This window comes from Rattus norvegicus, chromosome 1 (genome assembly GCF_036323735.1).
Source record: "Rattus norvegicus strain BN/NHsdMcwi chromosome 1, GRCr8, whole genome shotgun sequence".
NCBI classification, from domain to species: Eukaryota; Metazoa; Chordata; class Mammalia; order Rodentia; family Muridae; genus Rattus; species Rattus norvegicus.
The window spans coordinates 143866119-143889669 of NC_086019.1; the positions used below are offsets into that span (position 1 = coordinate 143866119).

The 23551-nt window shown below is 42.1% G+C and overlaps 1 protein-coding gene across 6 annotated transcripts in view; it reads right to left on the reverse strand.

Annotated features, from left to right (window-relative positions):
- Blm (BLM RecQ like helicase) overlaps positions 1–23551 on the reverse strand; it is an 86229-nt gene that overhangs the window by 47047 nt on the left and 15631 nt on the right. For 3 of the 6 annotated variants that reach the window (XM_039101057.2, XM_063262635.1, XM_006229458.5), the window contains exons 2-9: positions 17638–17739; positions 15855–16528; positions 12719–12878; positions 9137–9261; positions 6765–6897; positions 5814–6481; positions 3546–3737; positions 1436–1554 (exon numbers count right to left, since the gene is read on the reverse strand). In XM_039101057.2, coding sequence (XP_038956985.1) covers positions 1436–1554; positions 3546–3737; positions 5814–6481; positions 6765–6897; positions 9137–9261; positions 12719–12878; positions 15855–16528; positions 17638–17735 — 2169 coding nt within the window. In that variant the 5' untranslated portion in view covers positions 17736–17739. The remainder of the gene's footprint in view (positions 1–1435; positions 1555–3545; positions 3738–5813; positions 6482–6764; positions 6898–9136; positions 9262–12718; positions 12879–15854; positions 16529–17637; positions 17740–23551) is intronic. The other 3 variants (XM_039101056.2, XM_063262640.1, NM_001426975.1) reach the window with 1 other exon arrangement.

Below are 23551 nucleotides of genomic sequence, written 5' to 3' on the forward strand. Positions count from 1 at the left end.
CTGCTCCTTCCATTTCCCTCCACTGCTCCTTCCATTTCCTCCACTGCTCCTTCCATTTCCTCCACTGCTCCTTCCATTTCCTCCACTGCTCCTTCCATTTCCTCCACTGCTCCTTCCATTCCCTCCACTGCTCCTTCCATTCCCTCCACTGCTCCTTCCATTTCCTACATTGCTCCTTCCATTCCCTCCACTGCTCCTTCCATTCCCTCCACTGCTCCTTCCATTTCCTACACTGCTCCTTCCATTTCCTACACTGCTCCTTCCATTTCCTACACTGCTCCTTCCATTTCCTCCACTGCTCCTTCCATTTCCCTCCACTGCTCCTTCCATTTCCTCCACTGCTCCTTCCATTTCCTCCACTGCTCCTTCCATTTCCCTCCACTGCTCCTTCCATTTCCTCCACTGCTCCTTCCATTTCCTACACTGCTCCTTCCATTCCCTACACTGCTCCTTCCATTTCCTCCACTGCTCCTTCCATTCCCTCCACTGCTCCTTCCATTTCCTCCACTGCTCCTTCCATTTCCTACACTGCTTCATCTCTTCTGTCTGTAGAGAAGACCATGCACCACGGTGTCTGTGTGTGACAGGGGCTCACTTTAGAACCTTGGCTGGCCCAAGTTTGCTTGTATGCCAGGCTTGCTTCTAACTGACAGAGGAACCAACCTCTTTTTGCCTCCCAAAGTGCTAGGGTTAAAGGTCTGCACTACTGTGGTCTGTCTGTGGTGTTAGAACAAGGTGAACAGCTGTGCAATGGTTACCATCACTCCCATGACAAAAATCGAACCAGTTGTCACAGTGAGAGGGTACGATTCCTAACACCGTAACCAACTCTTTTGCAATGTGAGGACCTTAACAGAGTGCAGCAGTCGTAATTCCTTCAGCTCAGGAGAGGAAAAAGGCAGGTGTACAGCACACACATGTGCACGGGGAAAGAGTAATGGTGATCTCACACGAGCCAAAAAAGGAGCCCCTTTATACTAGTAAAAAACCCAAAACCTACATCAGCAAAATGTAGGCTAAGAGCTCTTACTAAAATACATCCTTACAGAAGAATAAAATCAAACTGAAATACAGATAGTTTTTTTTTTTTTTTTTTTTTTTGGTTCTTTTTTTCGGAGCTGGGGACTGAACCCAGGGCCTTGCGCTTCCTAGGCAAGCGCTCTACCACTGAGCTAAACCCCTTACAGATAGTTATTCGAATCAAAATGTTTTCACACATGTGCTTAACTCTACAGCTAATTTAACTGTATGCTTTATTATTTAATCTTATTTACTTTTTGCAGTATGTTACGCAAACACTCTGCCATGAAGCTATATACTCAGAATAATTTGTGAATTATTCTTATAATTTAAATAACAGTTAATAAGATTTCCTAGCATACTGACATGTGTTTTTCAGGTGCATTTTTATTAATAGTTTTATGTAATAACTTACATCAAAGGAAGTCAGCTTTTGGACTTGGTCCACTATTAGTGATCTCAAGGGAGAAATGACAATAGTGACTCCAGGAGAAACACAGGCAGGGAGCTGGTAGCACAAACTTTTACCACCTCCTAAGTGACAAATAATGAAAAACATGTCAGCTTCCAACGTGAGTGTAGAAGTTACAAAGAAAACCAACATAATATTTAAAACAGTCAGCAGGACATCAAATAGTATTACCCACAGGCTAGCTGTCTGCCATAATGAACTAAATGAACTCTCAACAGAAATGTTTAAAAAAGTCCAGAGAAATCCAAATAGAGTAAACGTTTGCTTCTGGCAATATAAGGGGGTCTCTAAAATCCTAAGTCTATGTATGACTAACATTATTATTATAAAAATTATTCCTTTGAAATAAAAGGGTAAAGCCACATATGTACTCATTTCCCTCTCCCTGGCTACCCTGCCCCATGCTGGGGCTCAAACCCAGGAATCCGTGTACAATGGGCAAGTGCTCTACTACTGAGCTATGCCTCCAGCCCCCAGGAACATAATTTAAAATAAGTACATGATTATATTCTAGTTAATCTGCAATTTTATCAATCTACTAATGGCCAAAGCTGGGCTAGGTAGTTTTTACCACTTCAATTTATTCTAAATATATATACCACATTCTTTCCTTTCCACATAGTGAATATATTTCATTTTGGCATGTATGTAGACATGTCAAAGAAATAGTGGGATGCTGAGACTAGAGACCTGCTCTACCAGCTGCATGGACTTAGACACTCCATTTATTTGGAATATTTTGATTATATCTGTCAAGAGGTTGAAAGTGGAATGGAAAGGTCATGAAAACAACACCTGAAGCTGGGAAGAGCCACGAAAACCTCTGACTGAAGACTGCCAATGCCCTCTCTCCCAAGGTCAGAGCTTTCAAGGACTGAACCAGGGTTGAAATGGAGGCACAGTGCCACTAAGTTAATAAAGTCTGAAATGTAGATAAGCCATCTCTGTCTACTATTTAAAACCAGTCTGAGGGCCTGGATAAAAACTGCTGCACAAGTCTGACAAGACCTTCACATATATGCCCTGGTGTGCATGCAGCTCCCCGACACCCCATCACATACCGAATTATGTGATAATAACTTTAAAAAAATTTAAACCAGTTTGAACAAATTCCGATGTCCAGTCAATAGTATGTGACAACGACATCAGCAGAAACTGGGACTTGCTAAAGCCTGTAACAAGAGGGACGACACACAGAAGAGCTGTATGAAGAACTGAGCCTGCTTCCTACCCTACCTGACTGCTTAGCTGACATTCTTTTTTGTTTGTGTTTGTTTGTTTTTGAGACAGGGTCTCTCTGTGTAGCCCTGGCTGTCCTGGAACTCACTCTGTAGAATATGCTGGCCCCAACCTCACACATCTCACTGCCTCTGCCCTCCCCAGTCCTGGAACTAAAGGCATCAGCCATCAGCCACAGTGGCTTTAGCTAACATCTTTGTGTGTGATTTGATTCACTGAGCAGCTTCCACAGGCTTTCAGAACAATGCATCCTGGTCTCTTGAGAGCCCAGGCTAAGAATGGCCTGCGCTGCACCCTTCCTTTGGTCCTCATCTGTGAAGTGGGCACTAAACTCCTCATAGTCCTGAACACGCCCACACAGAGTGAAGTGGCTTGTCCCTGGGCACGCCCTCCCTAAAGGGGGCAGAGCTACACTGGAATTCCAGACCTTCACTCTGGATGGAGTGGATGGTCAGAACTACCAGGCAGCACTGTCAAAGCCCCAGCCAGATGGTCTTGGGCCCTCACAACCACCCTCTCTCTGTTCCCTTCTAGACTTACTTAGGATTAGAAAAAATTTTTCCCAAGGAAAAGTTCTACCTCAGGTCAACCCAACGAGCTCTGAGTTAACAACCCTGAGCAACTATGAAGCTCACCATGTCACCGACTGGAGCAGAGGCTGCGGTGACAGACGGACTTTCTTACTGTGGTTTTGGGGTCTAAAGGGTCCCCACACAGTAAGAATAATGTGAGGTGTTCTTTTTATTTCTATTAAAGAGCTTTCACTTAACATCTGCCAATGGACTCCTGCCAAGTCTTATCTGAAAATACCTACCAGTGGGCATCAGGATAAAGCAGTCTTCACCAAGCAGCGCAGCATTGATCGCCTCTAGCTGATTAGTTCTAAAATTATGCAAGCCAAATTTCTTACGGAAAATCTTCATCATTTCTTTTGTATGAGGAAAATTAAGACTTTGAAAATGTTCATGTTTTGGATTTTTTGATGATAGATTTTGTGCAAACTTATCTACAAAACAACAAAATTGTCCATTAACACAGGAGCACAGTTTAGCATTCACTTTCCCCTGAAGAATCAGTGGTGCAGTTGCCCTGCAGCACACTTTAAACTACTGACATGGCCTCCTTCCCAGTTAGTCGCAGACATTCCTAGGGGCCAGATCAAGCCTCTCCCGACTGTTCTGTAGCACTTACGACACACGTTGTTCATCCTTCCTTCCTCCTCTCCTTTGGTCTTCAAGACAACCATACCCTTTCTACTTGTTTTAGTTCTGTTGTGCTACAGAGCAAACCCAGGCTCTGTCCGTGCGAGGCTGTAGGGACCCATCACCAGGACAGTGATGGGTGTGCAGCACACAGTGAGCCGGCCCTAGTCACTCTACCAGTTTGGAATTCCCTTTCTTAGCTCCACTTCTGCTCTTAGCTTTGGTAGTGTGTCAAATGTTTTAGACTGTTTTTTTGACAATTTGCAATTTTTTAAGTCCTGTGATTTTAGACATCATCTGTGTAAAGAGAATGACCAGCTGTCTGACGTCCTCTTAAGTTCCCATACCACACACATCAAACTGCCCGAAGACACTGCTTTCTTTTACAAACATTTGTTGGTTTATTTATTTTATTTGTATTCTATAGGTGTGAGTGTTTTGTTTGCATGTTTATCTGTATACCACATATGCGTCTGGTGCCTGAGGAGGCCAAAAGATGGTGTTGGATCCCCTAGAACTGGAATTGCAGACAATTGTGTGCTGCTGTGGGGGTGCTGGAAATCTAACCCAGGTCTCAGAACACAGTGCTCTCACTGATACGCCATCTCTACACACAAGCCCCAAAGACATCTACTTGAATGATTTTCCAACACTTTTAAAAGTTCAACAGTCTGAAAATAGCCTTTCTCAACTGCTTTCTGAATCACACACGCCTTGTGACTTCCCTATTTCTGTGAATGGCGTCAGTCACCCAGGTCTGAGACCTCGGTGTCACTTGGACTCCTCAGATACTTCCTTCCTGTCTCTCACGTCTCTCCTGCTTGCTTTCTTACCAGGGCAGCACTTCTAGAGAACAAGAGGCTCTCACACAGCAGCCCCGGCAGCCCCTCTCACTCCAACACAACTGTCTCAAAGATAATTGCAGACATCGAGTATGACACATTCTAACATACCAAAATAAACCCATTAGTGGCTATTTTAAAGGTCAACAGCATCACTCTAAGAACAAACTCAGAGCTATTAAGTCACCAATGGCAAAAATAGGGAGGTTTGTACTTCATAAAACTTTGCACATGTATTCTTGTTTCAGTAAAACCACTTTGAGATAACTTTATAGGGCTGACGTAAGGCTTTAAAATTAATTTAGGCTTCACTCTGAGGCCTCTGCAGTAGCTTAGTTCATTCCTCATTAAACTGTGAGCTCCAACATGGCTTCTCTGAAATCTTCTCAACAGCCCAATTCAGGACGTGCCACATGCTTTTCCTGAGCAGTTAAGGAAGTTGTCTGTTTTGAGATAAGGTCTCCTCTAGGCTGGTTTCAAACTCACTGTCATCCATCCTTCTGCCTCAGCCTCCCAAGTGCTGGGATTACAGATGTGAGCCACCATGACTAACTTAATATTTATTGAATTTCTGATTTCACATCCTTATGCTGTCTCACATTTTAATGCTGTGAGACATGAAACAATTTTCTACTTATAAATGAAGTCCTTCTCATCATCCAGAATTCTAAAAATATACATAATTTGAGCATGTAAACTCACCTTTTTATTTTGCCTACCTCTAAATCAGTAAAAATTTGGCACCCATGAACTTTATTGTTTTAGGGACTAAAAAATGTTGCTTTAAAGGCAAAGGCATTTGTGATGACTTTAGAGCTTTACTACAATAGGTTATAATTACACATTTATAAACCTACAGCTGCTACAGAGACAAAAGAGCAACTTGCTTTTGAAATTGTGATTTGTAATTCATATTATCAGTAGAAATTTGCATAGAAACAATGTACTTCTCAGGCAATGACTGCTGCTAAGCTATACAACTCTTTGGACAGTTTTATTTTCCTATAATATTTAAGCATTCAGTTATTTTAGACTTACCAGAGCAATTCTGAATTGACTCTGAGAGGTTTTTATTTTGAGCGGTTGATGCCACTGGAAGAAACTTTGCCTTGGCTGAAGAAATCCTTTCTGATAGAGATTTAACTGGGCCACCTTCCTTGATAGGTGGGTAGGCAGCTGTGGAAGATTTGCTGACTGAAAAATTGTGCATTATGTTTTCCCAGTCATCATCATCATCATCATCAAAGTCATCAATGTTAAAATTATCAATATCGTAGGAAGCCTGGACTTCTCTCTCTATGTCACGTCCTGAAGCAACATGTTTACTCTCATCCTTCACAGTGGTGCTTGTGAGAACACTCCCTGGGAAGTAAGTGCTTTCCGTCCTGCTTTCTGTCCTTGGTGTTTCAGCCCAGTTGCTACTTACAAAGGACTTCTGTAAGTGGGAATTCAATGGTGGCCTTTCAGAGAGACTCTTCGGGGTGGCTGAGAATCCTGTCTTTCCTGAAGCAGTGGTGGGTAAGCATTCCTCAGTGGAGAGGGAGTGTGAGGGAAGGTATGGAGAGTTTAACTCTTTACCAGGATGCCCCACAGGACAGGAGTCACACTGCACAGTGTTATCAAGCGAATCTGGCCTGTGCCTCCACAAAGAACCCAGAAGATTGACATCGTTTCTATTAAAACCTGCTTCAGCAAGGAGCTTCCTTCTGAAGAAAGAAGACACATTAAATATGAACAGTCTGGTGCTACAGTAGCCATAAAGTTTACTTTTATTTTTAACCTCAACAGAAACTATAGAACTTTTCTCCCAGTCTCAAAAATTTGAATATGAATCTTAAATGAATGGTTTGAAAATCAGATAAATTTAAAGCTTAGTGATGTGACTATCATCCTTATGCCTAGGCCAGACAGCCTGGGCACTTTGCCCGACTCGTTCCTTGGAGTAGTGGAACTGCAAGAGATCTTCCAGAAGGAGGGAAATCAAGATACCTTATGTCTCGCTGCTGAAGCAGTTTGTCCCCACAAGTCAGAGCTTTCAGTTCATCAATAGGAACAGTATCAACTAATTTACAGATGTGCTCCATCACACGGATAAGCTGCTGCTGCAAGCTAGTCTGCTGGGCTGTGAAGCAATTATCAAGTAAATAAGTAAATAGATAAATAGATAAATAGAGCGATGGAACCCAGAGCCCCAAAATGCCAGGCAAGTACTCCAGCAGCATGCCACCCACTGGCCCCTCCACCTTTTTCTTTATTGACCCATACAACTAAGAGATGTAATTTCAAGGGAGTTGATGTTTCAGATGAAGGAAAGAAAACCACTGAAGCAAAGAAAGTGCTCACTCAACTTCAAGGGTTTATAATACAAAGGAGAAAAGTCAGTTTACACAGCTCCAGGGAGACAGTATTCTGTGGAAGCAAGGAAATAAGAAAGGACAAAGGTGCTCAGAGAAGAGAACTGAGAGCACGTGGCTGCAGAAGAAACAGCCAGCAGGGGCTGGGCGTGGTGCACACCTTAAATCCCAGCACTTGGGTGGCAGAGGCAGGTGATCCCTGAGTTCTAGGCCCCTAATCTTCAGATAGAGTTCCAGGACAACCAGGGCCACACAGAGAAACCCTGTCTCAAAAAATAAAATAAGAAAAACAGTTGATGGGTTTAAGGGGCAGGAGGGAGACATGAGGAAAAGACAGGCATACAAAACCTTTGACAACGACACCGATCTGCGGAGAGAACATGGAGGATGGATATCTGCTGGGAACTGTGGGAAGACAGGCATGGCTGTGCATGCAGAGGTCCAGTGTTAGGTTGCTTTTCTATATCAGGAGCCTCAGACTGGAAAGAGGAGGTTGCACAGTGGTCTGAAGAAACTTAAAGACAAGGCAGGCTCAGAAAGACACCTGCACCTACACAGTGGCAAGTAGTTCAGATTTCCCTGCTAGACAGACCACACATCTCACTGCAGACTGCAAGGAAAACCCTTGACCAAGGCTTTAAGAGAAAGACAAAACAGACAACCATTGTTCTGATTTTCAAGGACAAAAAAAAAAGTGGCTGCCAAAAGTGTGGACTCAAGGCAAAATTCTAGAACATGCTATCAGAATGAATGCTGCTCTGTAGCTCTAAAACAAGGAAACACTTATGGAAAAGGGAGCGTTCACAAAAGCTAAATAGCCATCTTCACGCTCCTTCTTGGAAGGATTACTAGCCTGGCACACAGTAGTAGCTGCCATTTACTGAAGGCCTAGAGCCCACTTGGAATCTAACAACTAGCCAGTGAGGCAGGCAGGCGTCAATCTCTCCGTTTTCCACAAGAACACTGAGAGGCACCTGCTGCAGGCCTATGATCCCAGCTCTCACAAGGCAGAAGCAGGATGATGGGTTGGAAGCTGCTTCAGCCATAGTGGAAGACTCCAATTCAAAAAAGCCCCCAACCCAGTAAGGCCAGAGGAGTGCAGCCACACTCCAGGAGCAGGAGACAGGCTTCTGCTGCAGGTCCACACTTACAGCTAACACTGCATCCCTCCACTCTTCCTGCCTCAGACCTTGGTGTTTCTAGAGTCCTAAATCCTACCCAGCCTTTCCTAATTCCACAGAGAGGAAGAGAAATATCTTGAAGAAAGGTTCATAACTATATGATGTCAGCTAAGAGGGAATTCTCTCATGACACTCAAGGTCTCTGACCACATCCTTATCCTTGGAGCCAATGTAATAGGGAAACTTAGAGATGGAGAAACAGGCTAGTACCATGGTTACCAGGGTGAATTTAAGAGTCTCTAGCCTGGGGGTTGGGGATTTAGCTCAGTGGTAGAGCGCTTGCCTAGGAAGTGCAAGGCCCTGGGTTCGGTCCCCAGCTCCAAAAAAAAAAAGAACAAAAAAAAAGAATTGAGACATGGCTGGATGTACAGATAATGTGCAGAACACAGAAGGCCTGGGTTCAATTCCAGCATTAAAGAGAAGAAAAGGAATAATTTAACAGGCAAAAATAACTATTAACTTAAAATGGACATTCAGACCCAGATCAGAACATATACAATAGAGGAGATGAATGATCTAAAAAACTCAATGTGGTTATAAAGATTTCTAGAGGCTTTTAATTTACCTAATAAAGTTAAGTTCACAGGCAGACAAATTCTGGCTTTAACTGTGAAATGAGTCAACAAGCATTATTTTCAAGATAAAATGAGCCTTGTGAGATGTTGAGTTCAGGAGTTCAGGTAAACACTAGCTAATCAATGAACCAGAATGATTTATCTTACCAGGACAAAGGATATAGTACATATACCATTTTCTATTATGTAGCTACAGGATGCAAACGTGGATATTTGATTTATAGAAGTAACCAAATTATGTTTTTTTATACCATCACAGTCTTCATTGGTTCCCAGATCAGACTTCGGTGTGGTCATTTCCTCTGGTTTTGACAGATCTTTTGAGGTACTCAGAATGTCCTTCTCTTTGTCAGAGTCATCGAGATCCTTTAGCATACTACAAGAAAAAAAAGATAACCTAATCATGCTCTGGACGAAATAAATGCAAATTTGGTCTCCCACTAGTTTCCTATAGATATCTAACAAACAAATAAAGGAAAGGTGGTTTTGTTGTTATTGTTTGTTGTTTTTTGAGACTGGGTCAAGTAGCAAAGGATGGCCTGAAACTTGCTATATGGCCAAGGATTACTTAGAATGGACCCTCTTGCCTTCCCTCCCAAGTTCTGAGATTACAGTCTCGGACCACATCTCGCTGGGAAACATTTTTGTATCTCTCTTTAACTGACTCTGAAGCCTTCCATCTTCACCTTTTCACCTCTTATCTCTAAGTACACTAGGCTCCAATCAAACTGCACCACTGACATTCCTTACCAGCTCTGTGTTGTGTAGGATCACAGCTTCTGCTCTCTCAATGTGGAAAACCCACTTTCCCAAGCTCTCTGTATCCAAATTACACGTTCTTAGAGCCCGAGCATTACTTCTGCTTTCCCTGGACAGTAGTTATTAATGACACTGCTTTCTGAGATTCCAGGCAGCTTTCAGCTTTACCTGAACTTCTCACATTAAGCCAATGTGCATCATGCATGTATGTATGTATGTGTATGAGTGTGCACTAGAAGGAGCCATCGGTATACCAGAGAGTGGGCTTTACACACACACACACACACACACACACACACACACCACACACACACACACACACTTAGTTACTTTATAGATAAGACAAAAATATATTAACTAAAAACATGGTTTGTTTGATTGGACAGAATTTTTTTTTTTTTTTTTTTTGGTTCTTTTTTTCGGACCTGGGGACCGAACCCAGGGCCTTGTGCTTCCTAGGCAAGCGCTCTACCACTGAGCTAAATCCCCAACCCCCAGAAAAAATTCTTAAGCTAGATGTGGCTCACAGCTGTAATCTCAGTACTCAAGAGGTAGGGACAGGAGAGTCAGGAGTTCAATGTCATTCTTGGCTGTAAAAATGAGTTTAAGTTGACATCCTTTCTAAAAAACAAACCCAGAGCTGGGGGACTGCTCAGTCATAAAGCACTTCCACTGCAAACGTAAGAAGCTGAGTTTATATCCATTTCACACACCCGAGACACAGAGCCAGGTGGACCCATAAGGGGTTGCTGGGTAGTAAGCCTAGCCAAACTGGTGAAAGACAGTGTCTCAAAAGAGATAATAAATAAAATACAGCAAGTAAAAACCACAGTAATGAAAAAAATATGCATAAAATCTAAGCATATATTACATAATGAATCAGAGAAACTTGTATTTCAATTTTACAATCTGTAATAGTTGAATGAAAATGGTCCCCATAGTCTCATAAGGAGTGACACTATTGGGAGGCATGACCTTATTTGAGTAGTGTGGCCTTGTTGAGGGAAGTGTTTAATTGGGGGTGGGCTTTAAGGTTTTAAATGCTCAAGTCAGGCCCAGGTCCCCTCTCTGCTGCCTACTGATCTGGATGTAGAACTTTCCTCTCCTCTCTAGCACCATCTCTGTCTGTGCACCACCATGCTTCCTGCCACAACCATGAACTAAACCGCTGAACCCAATGAAATGCCCTTCCTTTATAAGGTCATAGTGTCTTTTCACAACGACAGAACACTAACTAATACACAATACGTACAATTATTAGTCCATTAGGCTGTAATGGAAAATAAAGTACCAACCTTGTAAATAATCATTTCCAATTGGGAAAAAAAACCTACATATTATGCTTTGGATCTGAAAGATTAATGTGTCTGGACGCCTGGTGACACTGTTTGGACAAGTTGTAGAAATCTTAGGGACATAGGGCCTAGCTGGCAGATAGAGGCCACCAGACATAGATCTTGAGAGTTTAGCTTGATCTTCCACTTGACATCCTGATCCACCACCTGTGACAGTAACAATCTTAAGCTCCTGCCCCACATGCCGCTCCTATAGCACGGCCAGCACCCTCTGAAACTATAAGACGAAACACATCCTTATTCCCTCAAGTGTTTGCCACATCAGTGAGAAAAGTAACACTCTAAGTAAAAGTCACTCATGGTATAAGAATGCAGAAAGTTATGAAATTATAATTTTGCTGTTGTTTGTTTGTTTGTCAAGACAGGGTTTCTCTGTGTAGCCCTGGCTGTCCAGGAACTCACTCTGTAGACCAGGCTGGCCTCAAATTCATAGAGATCTGCCTGCCTCTGCCTCCTAAATATTGGGATTAAAGGTGTGTATCATCACTGCCTGGCAAAATTATTAATTTTTAAATGTAGTGCTATGGAGAATAATGTTAGAGAAAGAATCTGAAATTATAGATGCATCAATTACAACATGACACTCAAGCAGATGGAAATCAAACAAGAAAATAGTTCGTTAGAATCTTGGAACTAAAAATATTTCTTTCCTCTTATTTAAAATTCTAGTTAAGGTGGTTACAATGTTATTTGTGCAGCAAACATATTTAATAAAGAATAAAACTAGGCAATCAACATGGAAACAGCAGGGTAAAAAAAGAACACCATAATGGATCTTAGCCACCTAGAACCTGTTTCATGAACAGTTTGCATCAAACAGTAATCATACTTCAACTTCTATCATTCTCCAAACATCACAGTGCAGCTGTTAAAGCACAAACCAGAGCTGGAGAGACGGCTCAGAGGACCTGGATTCAGTTCCTAGCACCCACATGATGGTGTACAACCTCTCCTAAATCCAGTTCCAGAAGATCTGATACCTTATTCTGACATTCTCCGGCACCAAGCATATATAACAGTGCATATACATAAACGCAGGCAAAACGTATCATAAATGAATAAACCCAATAATAAAAATGCTCAGGCACAAAGCACAAGGAACCACACAGATTACATATAAAACTCTTCCTTCTTTTCCTAATGCAGACGATACACTGTGGGGATGCCTCTCTCAAATCAGTGATCAAACAATACAGTAGTAGACCCCCCCACATAACTAGGCTGAGATTTAGATCAGTCGACTCTCCTACCTTACGTCTCTGGAATAGGAGGTCTTTAAAATATTACCAGTAAAGTTACACAAAGGTTTGGTTTTTTTTTTTTTTAAAAAAAGACACAGTCTCACTGTGAAGACCCGCTGGCCTTGGATCTGTCTGTACTGGCTCTCCAGTGCTGAAACCAAAGGCCTGAGCCAGCCACCAAACCCAACTAAGAATGGTTTCTAATAACCAAATAGATAAGCAACAGTTTTTTTTGGGGGGGGGTGCTTTCATTTGAATACAAAATGAACCACAGAAGCACAAACAATACTTTGATATATAGAAATGATAGTCTCGGGTTGGGGATTTAGCTCAGTGGTAGAGCGCTTGCCTAGCAAGCGCAAGGCCCTGGGTTCGGTTCCCAGCTCCGAAAAAAAGAAAAAAGAAAAAAAAAAAAAAAAAGATAGTCTCTAGCTAAGCTAGATTACTTACAAGAATATTGATTATTGACTATTTTTACCTGGAACATTTCAACGAGGAAGAAGCAGTGGAAATGATTTCTTCTGGAGAAGGTGGAACAAAATCTATATCATAATCATTGTCATTGTGTTCAAAGTACAGAGCGTTCTGAGGTGACTGGAATGCAGCCTTGTCTTCATGGCTCTTCTTTGCACTGTCAACTACAGAAAAACAGTTGATAAACACAGATTATTTTAATAATCAATGAGACACAACAGGCATGAGTTCTTACGAGCAAGTCATAAACCATCAGAACATTTCGTATGGGAGTCTTGTGCAGGTTAGTGTTGGTTGATCTCTTCACAAAGAAGTGAGACAACTGTTAGAAGGCTGAAGCTGGACTAGAGCCAAAGATTAGCTTAGGGAATTCAACCTCTCTCTAGTTAAACTATGAAGCTCATGTTTCAGTTCTGTTTTCTACTCACATTTAAAGAGGAGTAATATGTAGCAGGTAAGCCTAATAGCACAAACACTGTGGGTCTGTTTTCTTTCTGTTTGGTTTGAGAAGACTTTGTAACTCTATCTTCCTGCCTCTGCCTCCTGATGCAAGGACCACAGGTATGCCACACAGCTGGCACACATACTGCCATTATACAGACCAACATCTTCTCTTTCACAGAACTGTCCTAGCTGTAGACACATCTCTCCTGGTGCTCTCTAGTTTTACCTTTTACCATCTGCCTAGTATTCTCTGAAGAAACAGCAACACAATAGATTGATCAACAGTTTTGATGGTATCATATCATCATCATCATCATCATCATCATCATCATCATCATCACCATCATTGTCATCATCATCACCACTTCCCAGCCATCTATCATTGTGTAGCAATTTTAACAAACCTGGATGTTCAAAAACTTTAGACTCTGGATGTGGCATGTACCTGTAGTCTGAACAACTAAGGGGCTGAGGCAGAAGAGTGACCTGTAATTCCAGCTATCTAGAAGGACAAGGTAGGAAGACTGCAAGCTTAAAGCGTATGTGGACAATTTGGTAAAATGCTGTCACAAAGTAAACAGTAAATAAAAACCTGAAACTATAATTCAATGATAGTGTTTGTCTAGTGTGCAAGGCCTAAGGTCCCTAAAAAAACAAGGGAAGAGTGGGTAATGCTTTAAGTCCAGATCAGGGCCACTCTGAGCAAAGCGAGACCCAACTTTTGAAAAAAATGTAAAGCTAGCAGTGGAGGTGCACACCTTTACATCTCGGCAGGGGCAGCCTGATCTACAGAGTGAGTTCCAGGATAGCCAGATTTCACAGAGAAACCCTGTCTCCAAAAAAAACAACAACAACAAAAAATCCAAACAAACCAGAGGCTGGAGAGATGGCAGTTAAGAGCCCTGGCTGCTCTTCCAGAGGACCCAGGTTCAACTCCTTGCATCCACATGGCGGCTCACAACTGCCTGTAACTAATTTCAGGGCTTCTGACACGCTCACACAGGTATGCAGGCAGGCAAAGCACCAATGAACATTAAATAAAATAAAATAAATGAAACAAATAACCAAACGAAAGGAATGCACAGGAGATGAAGGATTATTTCCTGCTCTTGTCCCCAAAGGCCTTCTAGGGACTAGATGTGACTCTAGAAGACAAAGATGCTCTCAATCCCGACTGTGTGCTAAGCTCACGTCCATGTTCATGTCTCAAAGAACATCAATAAAGAAAGGAAAGATGAAAGAAAGGAGGGAAGGAAAGGGAATGAGTAGGGGAGGAAAAGAAGGGGAAGGGACAAAGGAAAAGGGTGAACTGGGTGTGGTACCTTATAACCTAAGAGTTTAAGACCAGGGACTGGAGAGATGGCTTAGCACTTTAAGAGCTCCTGCTACTCATGCAGAGACCTGGACTGGGTTCCCAGCACCCACAGGGTGGTTTACTATAACTCTGTAACTTAATTCCAAGGAAATCTGATGACGCATGGTGTGCATGTGCATACACGCAGGTAAAACACTCCTATATGTGCATCTCAGAGTTTTTATTACTTTGATGAAACACTAAGATAAACCAAAGCAACTTAGTAAAGAAAGTTTTTTTCATCATTTAACTTGTAATCCTCCATGCAGGTAAGTCAGAGCAGGAACTCAGGGAAGGAACTTGGAGGCAAGAATTGTTGCAGAGGCCACTGTGTATTAGCTCGACCATCATGTTTTCTTACAGCATCCAGGACCATCAGTCCAGGCGGGGTGGGCATGGTGGGCGTGGTGAGTGTGGTGAGCTGGGCCCTCCTAAATCAGCCATCAACTAAGAAACCGTGCGGAAAGCTTGCCCACAGGCCAGGCTGGTAGGAGCCTTTTCTCTACTGAGAATTCCTTTTCACAAATAACTTTGTTCACAAATAACTTTGTAAGTTGTGTAAGTTGACATAAAACTAACCGGTACGACATAAAAAAAGAAAACATATTACCTGCTTCTACAACCAATGCTTTTTATGGCTTATACTAAATGCTGTCATAAGAATTAAAGAATTAACGCTGAAACATTACAAAGAACTAAAAGCAATTATGGAGAAAGGGTACATTTTGTATGAGATTGTATTGGCTAAGTAAAATGGCGAGCAGCATCCTGATACTTCCCACTCACTCAGAGAAACTTCTAGTGGTACCAGCTCCATGCATGGTGTGTACTCTATTCAGTACATAAAATTCTTGGAAAAAAAATCAATACTTACATTTACTGTACCTTTTGTAATCTAAAAATATATTTCATTGTACTACGAACCCTACAGTATTCATAGCTGAGGGTTGTAGTCGGCTCTGCCATCTGGGTAAGGCAAGTGTGCTGTCTTGCCTGACAGGGCCTACTGATGCAGCTTTCTGAGAACATATCCCTGCCGCTAAGTGACAGCGACTGTAGTAAACGGGATGGTGAGGTAGTCCCACCAAAAGGGCATGCACACTTCGTGGTGGCAAGCCTTTAGGAAATCACACACATGGAAAGGCTTGTCGCACTTTCCAGTCCTATCACTAGATACCCGCTCAACCTCTGCGGACCTACCTTCTTCATGCATAACGTCACAGAGCTAAGCCAGCAGAGCAGACAGTAAGACCCTCAAGGACACAAACTGCTCTATTTATCGCTGCTGCTCCCAGGGCTCAGCTTTAATTAGAAAGCACTGAAATGAAGGTGAGATGGCGACTACCTCTTTCAGTCCCCAAGCGAGCGTCCAATGACAGGCCTTCCTGCACATCCTTCTCCAAGAGCTCCTCAGAAGCAGGGTCAGTGTCAATGCAGATCACATCCCTGCTCAGGCAGTCCGCCTCTTCCTCCTGTTCCTTCGTTAAATCCACTTGCAGGCATTCGGGGGAGGAAGGAGTCAAGTCGGCCTTTACTGCACTTGCTCTAGGTGGTGGTTTAAAGAAGTTTCTCTTACTGCTACTCAGTTTCTTAGCAGTGCTCACTCTTGTAGTAGGGTTTCTGGTCAGGGAAACAAATGCGTCTGATGCTGGCACATCAAAGTCATCTATATCAGCCCAATCACTGAGAGAGTCTGCCGAAGAACTAAATTCCAGTTTTTTGAAAATGGCCACGTGGGGTTTCTTCACAGCTGGGGTTTTTGGGGTAGTACAAGAAGCGTCCTGAGGAATCTGTACCACCTCCGGCAGGGACAGTTCGGAGCAGGTCTCCTTGCTTTGCTGCCCTCCAGGGGAATTTTTAAAGAAGCCATCGATGTTTGACTGCTGCTTTGGTTTGTGGAGTGGAGGCTCAGTATATGACAAGGCCTCAGACATATTCACATCTTTATCGCTTAACACAGGTGTTCTTACCACAGACACATCACCCTCTGGTGTTTTCTTTTTAAAAGTAAAACCTCTGAAAAATAATGGAAAAACTGAATTAGTAAATTCATTGTTTCTGATGTTGCGGAGTGAAACCAGGGCTAATGCTTGCTAAGCAAGCATTCTATCATAATTTATAATCCCAGTCCCTGATGGATCCATTTCCATTTTAACAAACTCATTTGCCTATAAAACATTTCAAGTGCAAGTTAACTGCATTACAAATGAGCACAGACCCACCTCTCTGTGGTTTGAAATCCCCAGGTAATTTAAATACGTTTGCTTGCTCTGACCCTTCCCATTCAGAGGCTAATCACTGGGCACTGAGAGTTCCCAGGCCAGTCCCACACTTAACAGTCCCTTCAGAAGGAGAAAACAGAATGTGGGGAGAGAGAGAGAGAGAGAGAGAGAGAGAGAGAGAGAGAGAGAGAGAGAGAGAGAGAGGGACTGACTCTGACTCGGAGTGGAATTTGCTACTGTGACAAAAAAATCTGAGGGAAGAAAGAAATTTTACAAAGCTGCTGAGACTTGAAGTACACATGAGGCTGCCTGTGTGTAGACATTAGTGACTAAAGGGCCACAGTGACATTAAAGTAACTTTAAAGCCACATGCGACCTGGTAAGGGCACCACCTAAGTGCGATTTATTATCAGGCACCTTAGGGACTGGGGGTAACCTTAGGACCTGGGGGTATACCCTGCAGAAGATGCAGAACCAGTGAGTAGCCGTTCCCTATACAGAGGATATGAGATTACCCGAAAGTATAACATCTGTCCCAATTTACAGGAAACGTCATTACTTCTTCATTCAACGTCACTGAACAAGTAAGTATGTGCTAGGACCCAGGTAAGGCCTGAGCAATCACACCCGGACCTCCTAGCACAAGCTCCACTATTAACCTGCTAAGTGGGAAAACCACCAGGCCCCCACCCTCTGTAAAGTGAAAGAGCGGAGGAAGCCTGGTGTGGGGATGACCTGAGCACGCGCACGGCTGAAGCTGACAGTGTGAGGCTGGGCAGCCCGGACCGGAGTGAGCTCTAAGTCAGTCGGGGCTATGCTGGGATCCCACTGAGATCCCACTGAGATCCCAGTAGAAAGGCAAGACACCTGAGCTGACGTCTACACGGCAATGAACATACTTACGAAGGTTTTGGTTTGGAAATGCTGAACTGATTTTTAAGTTTTCTGGCCGAGTGACGCTGTAGTTGTTCTTGTAGATTGTTCAGAGGAACAGCAGCCATGATCCTAAAAAGAAAGAGGCAACCATTAATAGAGTTGGGTATTCTGTACCATTCAGCATACTCACTGAGGAAGTAAAGGGCCTGATTAAACAGCCACTATTTCCTTCCAGATGTGCCCAGAGTAACATGCTTTTGCTGATTTTTTCCTTTTTCTTTCTCTTTCCTCCTCCTCTTCTTGTCAACATATTGCTTTAACATTTACATCTGGTGACACTGAAAACACATAATTTTTAACTAAAGATTTACTTGAATAGCAAAATGGCCTGGTTTCCTCTTTTCTTCAACAGATGCTAAAATCAGCACGATAGACAAGAGAAGTGATACAGATGATAGAAGGGCTTGTAGAACAATGGAACCTGGCCTAGGCGTGGAGGACACATGGGAAGTAAGAGGGGAGGATTGATCAAAGCAAACTGGGAACCCGGGGGACACCCGGTAAGTGAATTCTCTGTGCAAAAGCTGACCAGCAAGAGCGTGCTACAATCACCCTGTCCCAGCCTATGACACTCTGCCACACACGCTGACATCCTTTGTGTAACAAGTTGTTACACTGCTTAGCTTTCACCCAGATAAAGCACAGCTCAAGCCACCTCGAAATCACTAAGCTAAAGAAAGACAGCTGTGATCTATGAATAGTTTTGAAAAAGTTATCTCAGATGAATTATAAACCCCCTTTCCCACTCAATTTTGATTTAAAATATAATTTTTTTTTTTTTGGTTCTTTTTTTCGGAGCTGGGGACCGAACCCAGGGCCTTGCGCTTCCTAGGTAAGCGCTCTACCACTGAGCTAAATCCCCAGCCCCTAAAATATAATTTACTATTAGTGTGTATGTGTGCATGTGTGTCATGGTGGAGGAGCACACCTGTCACTGTCACTCACAGATGTGGACGTCAGAGGGCAACAGCTTCTTCCCTTCCACTTTTATGCGGTTCCAGGGATGAATCCTAAACCACTAAACCACTTTACAGGCCCCTCTGTTTTTTTCCTGATACAAGGTGTGGTGGTTTGACTAAGAATGACTCCCATAGGCTCACACAGATATGAGGGAGGGGACTCTTTGATAGAATTAGAAGGATTGGGGATGTGGCCTTGTTAGAGGAAGTGGGTTACTGGAGATAGGGTTTGAGGTTTCAAAAGCCTATGCCAAGCCCAGTCTCTCTTCCTGCGGCCTGAGATCTGGATGTGGAACTCTTAGTTCCCTCTCCAGCACCATGTCTGCCTGTGTGCTGATCCACTCCCTCTTATAATGAAAATGGCAAGGCTCTGAGACAGCACTGCAAGCTTCCACATAAGAGCTGCCGTGGGCAGCAGCAGAAGAATGAGCAAGAGGAGTTAGTGGTTATACCATGCTAGGTGTAATTATAACTTGGTTAAATATATAATGAACTTTGTGACTGTATGTGGGAAAGTTATACCACGTTAGGTATAATTATGACCTGGTTGTTGTTTCCATTTGGAAATTAAGCATGACATAAGGAGATATGGCAAGGGATGGACTTGGGATGGCCATTCTTGGTTATCAACTTGACTACATCTGGAGTTAACTAACACCCAAATGGCTGGGTACACCTGTGAGGAATTCTTTTCTTAATTAAGTAATTTGAAATGAAATGGGAAAAGCCACTTTTAATCTGGATCTTTGAGGTTGGAAGATATACCTTGAATCTGAACTAAACCTTCTGCTGGCAGCCTATATAAAGGACATGGAAGACGGAAGCTTGCTCTTTACTTGCTCTCGCTGGCTAGTCCATTTCTTTACTGGCCTTAGAACTTATCAGAACATCTTCATGATTCCAGTGTGTACTAAAAAGATCAAGTGAGATAGCCAGCCAGAAGAACTACTGGGTTCCTGGACCTTCTGTTGGTAGACAGCCATTGGTGGATTAGCTGAACCACAGCTAGTAAATCATTCTAATAAGTCACTTTACATAATACACATGCACGCACGCACGCACGTACGCATGCACATATGGATTAGTTCTCTGAATCCGTTCCTCAAGAGAACCCTGACTAATACACAAAGTCTTATTATATAACCTCGGCTGACCCCAAACTCATGAATTTCCTGTGTCCAGTACTGGAATTACAGGCAAATGTTCATACCCAGTTTATCATTCTATTTTTATAATACACCTTTGTTTTATACCATATACATATTTGGAGGAAGGATTAATAATATTAGATAGGTCACACTACATTGTTCTAGAAGTCCGTTTCTGAAAATGGTGATATTTAAGTTGAGTCATAATTTTTTTAATTCAGTAACTGGAACTATCTTATTAGCTTCAAAATAACAAATCAGGTCTGCGGAGATAGCTCAGTGGGTAAACTCAATGTGAAGACCTGAGTTTGAAACTAAAATACATGCACAGTGCATATCTGTAATCTTGGTGCTTCTTTAGTAAGCAAAGATAGGAATCTCTGAAAGCTTGAGAGCCAGCTAGCCTAGGACAGAGTGGACCACAATGAAGAGACTGTCTCGATCAAGGTAGAATGCAAAGGCTCACATCTGTCACACGTGCAGTGTGGTAATCTCTCTCTCTCTCTCTCTCTCTCTCTCTCTCTCTCTCTCTCTCTCACACACACACACACACACACACACACACACACACACACACACACACACACACACACACACAAACACCCTGGGGGATTCTAAACAATGAATTATTCTTTACCTCTAAGAGTGTTTTTTGTTTTTCTTTTTGGGGAGGGGTGTCCTTTTTCAAATAAATAAAATAATTTTTAGACCTATCAAAATTAGGACTGCCTTCTCTTTCTAGGTCAAATGTTCCTTTCATTCTTTTTGTTGTAACAAGACAGCTATTTCAGAATATCAAGAGGTGGACTGCCAAAATGACTATTCTAAGACACTTGGTACCACCTAACAGTCAGGTGCACACTCTAGCTTTCTGCTAAAAGTAGGTTTCAGTTGTTCCTGAAAACACAGCCAAGCCCTGTGAGCTTCTTACCAGGTGACTTTCCCTGCAGCAAAAGTAGTAAGCCTCCCACATGAGCAAACACCTCACCTGTGACCCGGGAAACAAGGGCCCTCTATAAAACCAAACACTAAGCAAACCATTTCTGGACAGAGGACAGAGGACAGAGACTTTAGACAGGACTCATTAACATTATATGTTCTTTTAAAATATGTATGTAGCATATATATGCAGATTCATACAGACACACACATAGTTTATCTTCTGGAAAAAGTGATGTGAGGGTTAATTATCAACTTGACAAAACCTAGTATCAGTTGGGAAACGAGCCTGCAGGCATGTCTGTGAGAAAACATTGGTCACATGAATTGAAATGGGGAGATACGTCTTAACTATGTGTGGGACGTTCCCCGGGTTGGGATCTAGGGTGGAGAGAGGGAGCTGGGAAGCTGCATACACTCATCCTTCCGCTTTCTGATTGTGGCTGCCTTGATCTCCCTGAAATGACGGACTATATACCCTTTCTCTCCGAAGGTACTTTTGTCAAGGAATTTTAGCATAGCAACAGCAAAAGAAACTAGGACATGACTCGCAACATTCTGTAACTTAAAGTAGCAAAACAGCTGTCCAATGTATTCCTGAATTAGTTATGCTTATCAGAGTCTTAGCCCATTTTTTCCAAGACTCTTCTCATTTACTTTTTTTTATATCTACAGTAAAAATGTAGTCAAGTAATTGTCAGCCTTTTACAAATAGGTTATGTTTCAATAATGTGTTACAGGCAAACTTAACAAAACTGATAGGAAATACAAATAGAATCTACACGTCACATCAAAGGAAAATTCAGGAATTAAAAAGTTATAAAAATATGCTAAAATACCCAAACTATATTTAATCTATATGACAACTATAAGAACATAACAAGAAAATGCAGAAAACTAAAAGTAGACATATAAACAAAGCTAGGGATGTTGTACACCTGCATAATCCTTGAGGCAGGAGGATTACCAAAAAGTTCCTGATTGAAAGGTCCACCTGGATTACAGTGAGGGTGTCTTCACCAATAAACAATACAACCAGGCCTACCTAGGTGACTCTTTCCAGAGAAGCCCACATCTATCCTTGAGTGTATAAAACAACTCTGCTAGTTTTCCTCTCTTTCAATGTCTACACTCAAATCTGTATCAAAAGCTTTTCATAAAACCCACCTTTGCTTTTGTAAAACAAAAGCCTGCTTATTTCATATGGTTGTTATGCAAAAAGTATACATTAAAATTTAAGGTAACTGTTATGTGTAGCAACTTCCTTCAAAAACTTGTCCATCTTGGAGGGAATCTTGTTTTTTAAGACATTGGATGTAAAAGGGGAGGTGAAATAAGAGGCTATTCTAAATGGAAGTAGAACATTCTATCCTAAAAGGATGATTGTTAAACTCAGGAAGTAAACATAAATACTCAATGACTTCAGGAAGTTCCTGAAACTGACCAGTCAGTAGGTCTCTCCTGTAAGCACACACACTCACTCAGATGCATACATGCAGCTGAGACATTCTCATTCAGACCAACTAAGCAGCCTGAAAGGATCACTTCTGAACCTGTTGAAATGTTCTATGTACTTCAAATTTCCAGCTTTCATGAGATGTCACCCCTATTGGTATCAGTGTCCTGTAAGTAACCTCTCCCCCATATTCCTGTAAATAACCCCAATACAGTTTACTGATTCACCAAGTGGAAATCATGTGGTATATCAATATTTTGGTCTACTGTCAGTTTTGTCCGAGGAGAATGGACATTTGCTCACATCTAGACAGGAATAGTGTTACACAAGTGCCAAAAAAAGGAGTACAAACAATAAACGACATTAAGTGTTCAATAAAATTACCCTTCATAAATAGCTCTTAATTAGAGTACTTATAGTTGCAATTTAACGTTCACTTCATACTTATTTGTCTTGTTGTTTTCTCACTTAATTGTAAACAGAGACAAATAAGAGTTATTACTAGTTTTCTAACCATTAGAATCTCTGTTTACGGCTCAGCCAATTATGTCTGCTTGTTTTGTCTTGTCTGTCTGTCTATCTATCTACCTTCTGTCTGTCTGTCTGTCTGCCTGTCAGTCTGTCTGTCTGTCTATCTATCTATCTATCTATCTATCTATCTATCTATCTATCTATCTACCTACCTACCTACCTGCCTACTTACTATCTACCTACTTATGGGCAGAGTCTGTCTGTCTGCCTGCCTGCCTGCCTGCCTGCCTGCCTATCTAATCTGTCTATCTATGGGCAGGATCTACCTACCTACCTACCTACCTACCCACTTGCCTCCCAACACCTACAGACAGGGTCTCACCACGTAGTCCTGACGAACCTACAGCTTATTATGCAGGCCAGGTTGAACTGAACTCACAGATCTACCTACTTCTTCCTCCAAAGTACTAGGATTAAAGGGGTGCGTCACCATGCTCAGCTCAACCAATATTTATTGAATGGGAATAAGAAATGTTAAAGAATAAAAAAAGATGTCTGAAGATTAAAATTGTGATCAACTATGACTTATCCCAGAAGTGCAAAGCTAGAACAAATTAAGTTCTAATTAACTACTAATTTATCATCCAAACAGTTTAATTAATTAAAAACAAATATAAGCAGATAAGTAAAATAAGACTTTTGTATGTATCAAGATGCAGCATTTATGCAATGAAAAACAAAAATTATGACTATGTGCTCAATGGCTTTACTTACATGCACACTGAACAACACTCAGACCAAGGGGTACAACATTCCCAATACACAGGAGGTTCCCTGTGCCCTTTCTCAGTTGGATCTGTTTTGTTATTTTTATTCTGGCTTGTTTCCTTTTATTAGGTTTTTAAAAT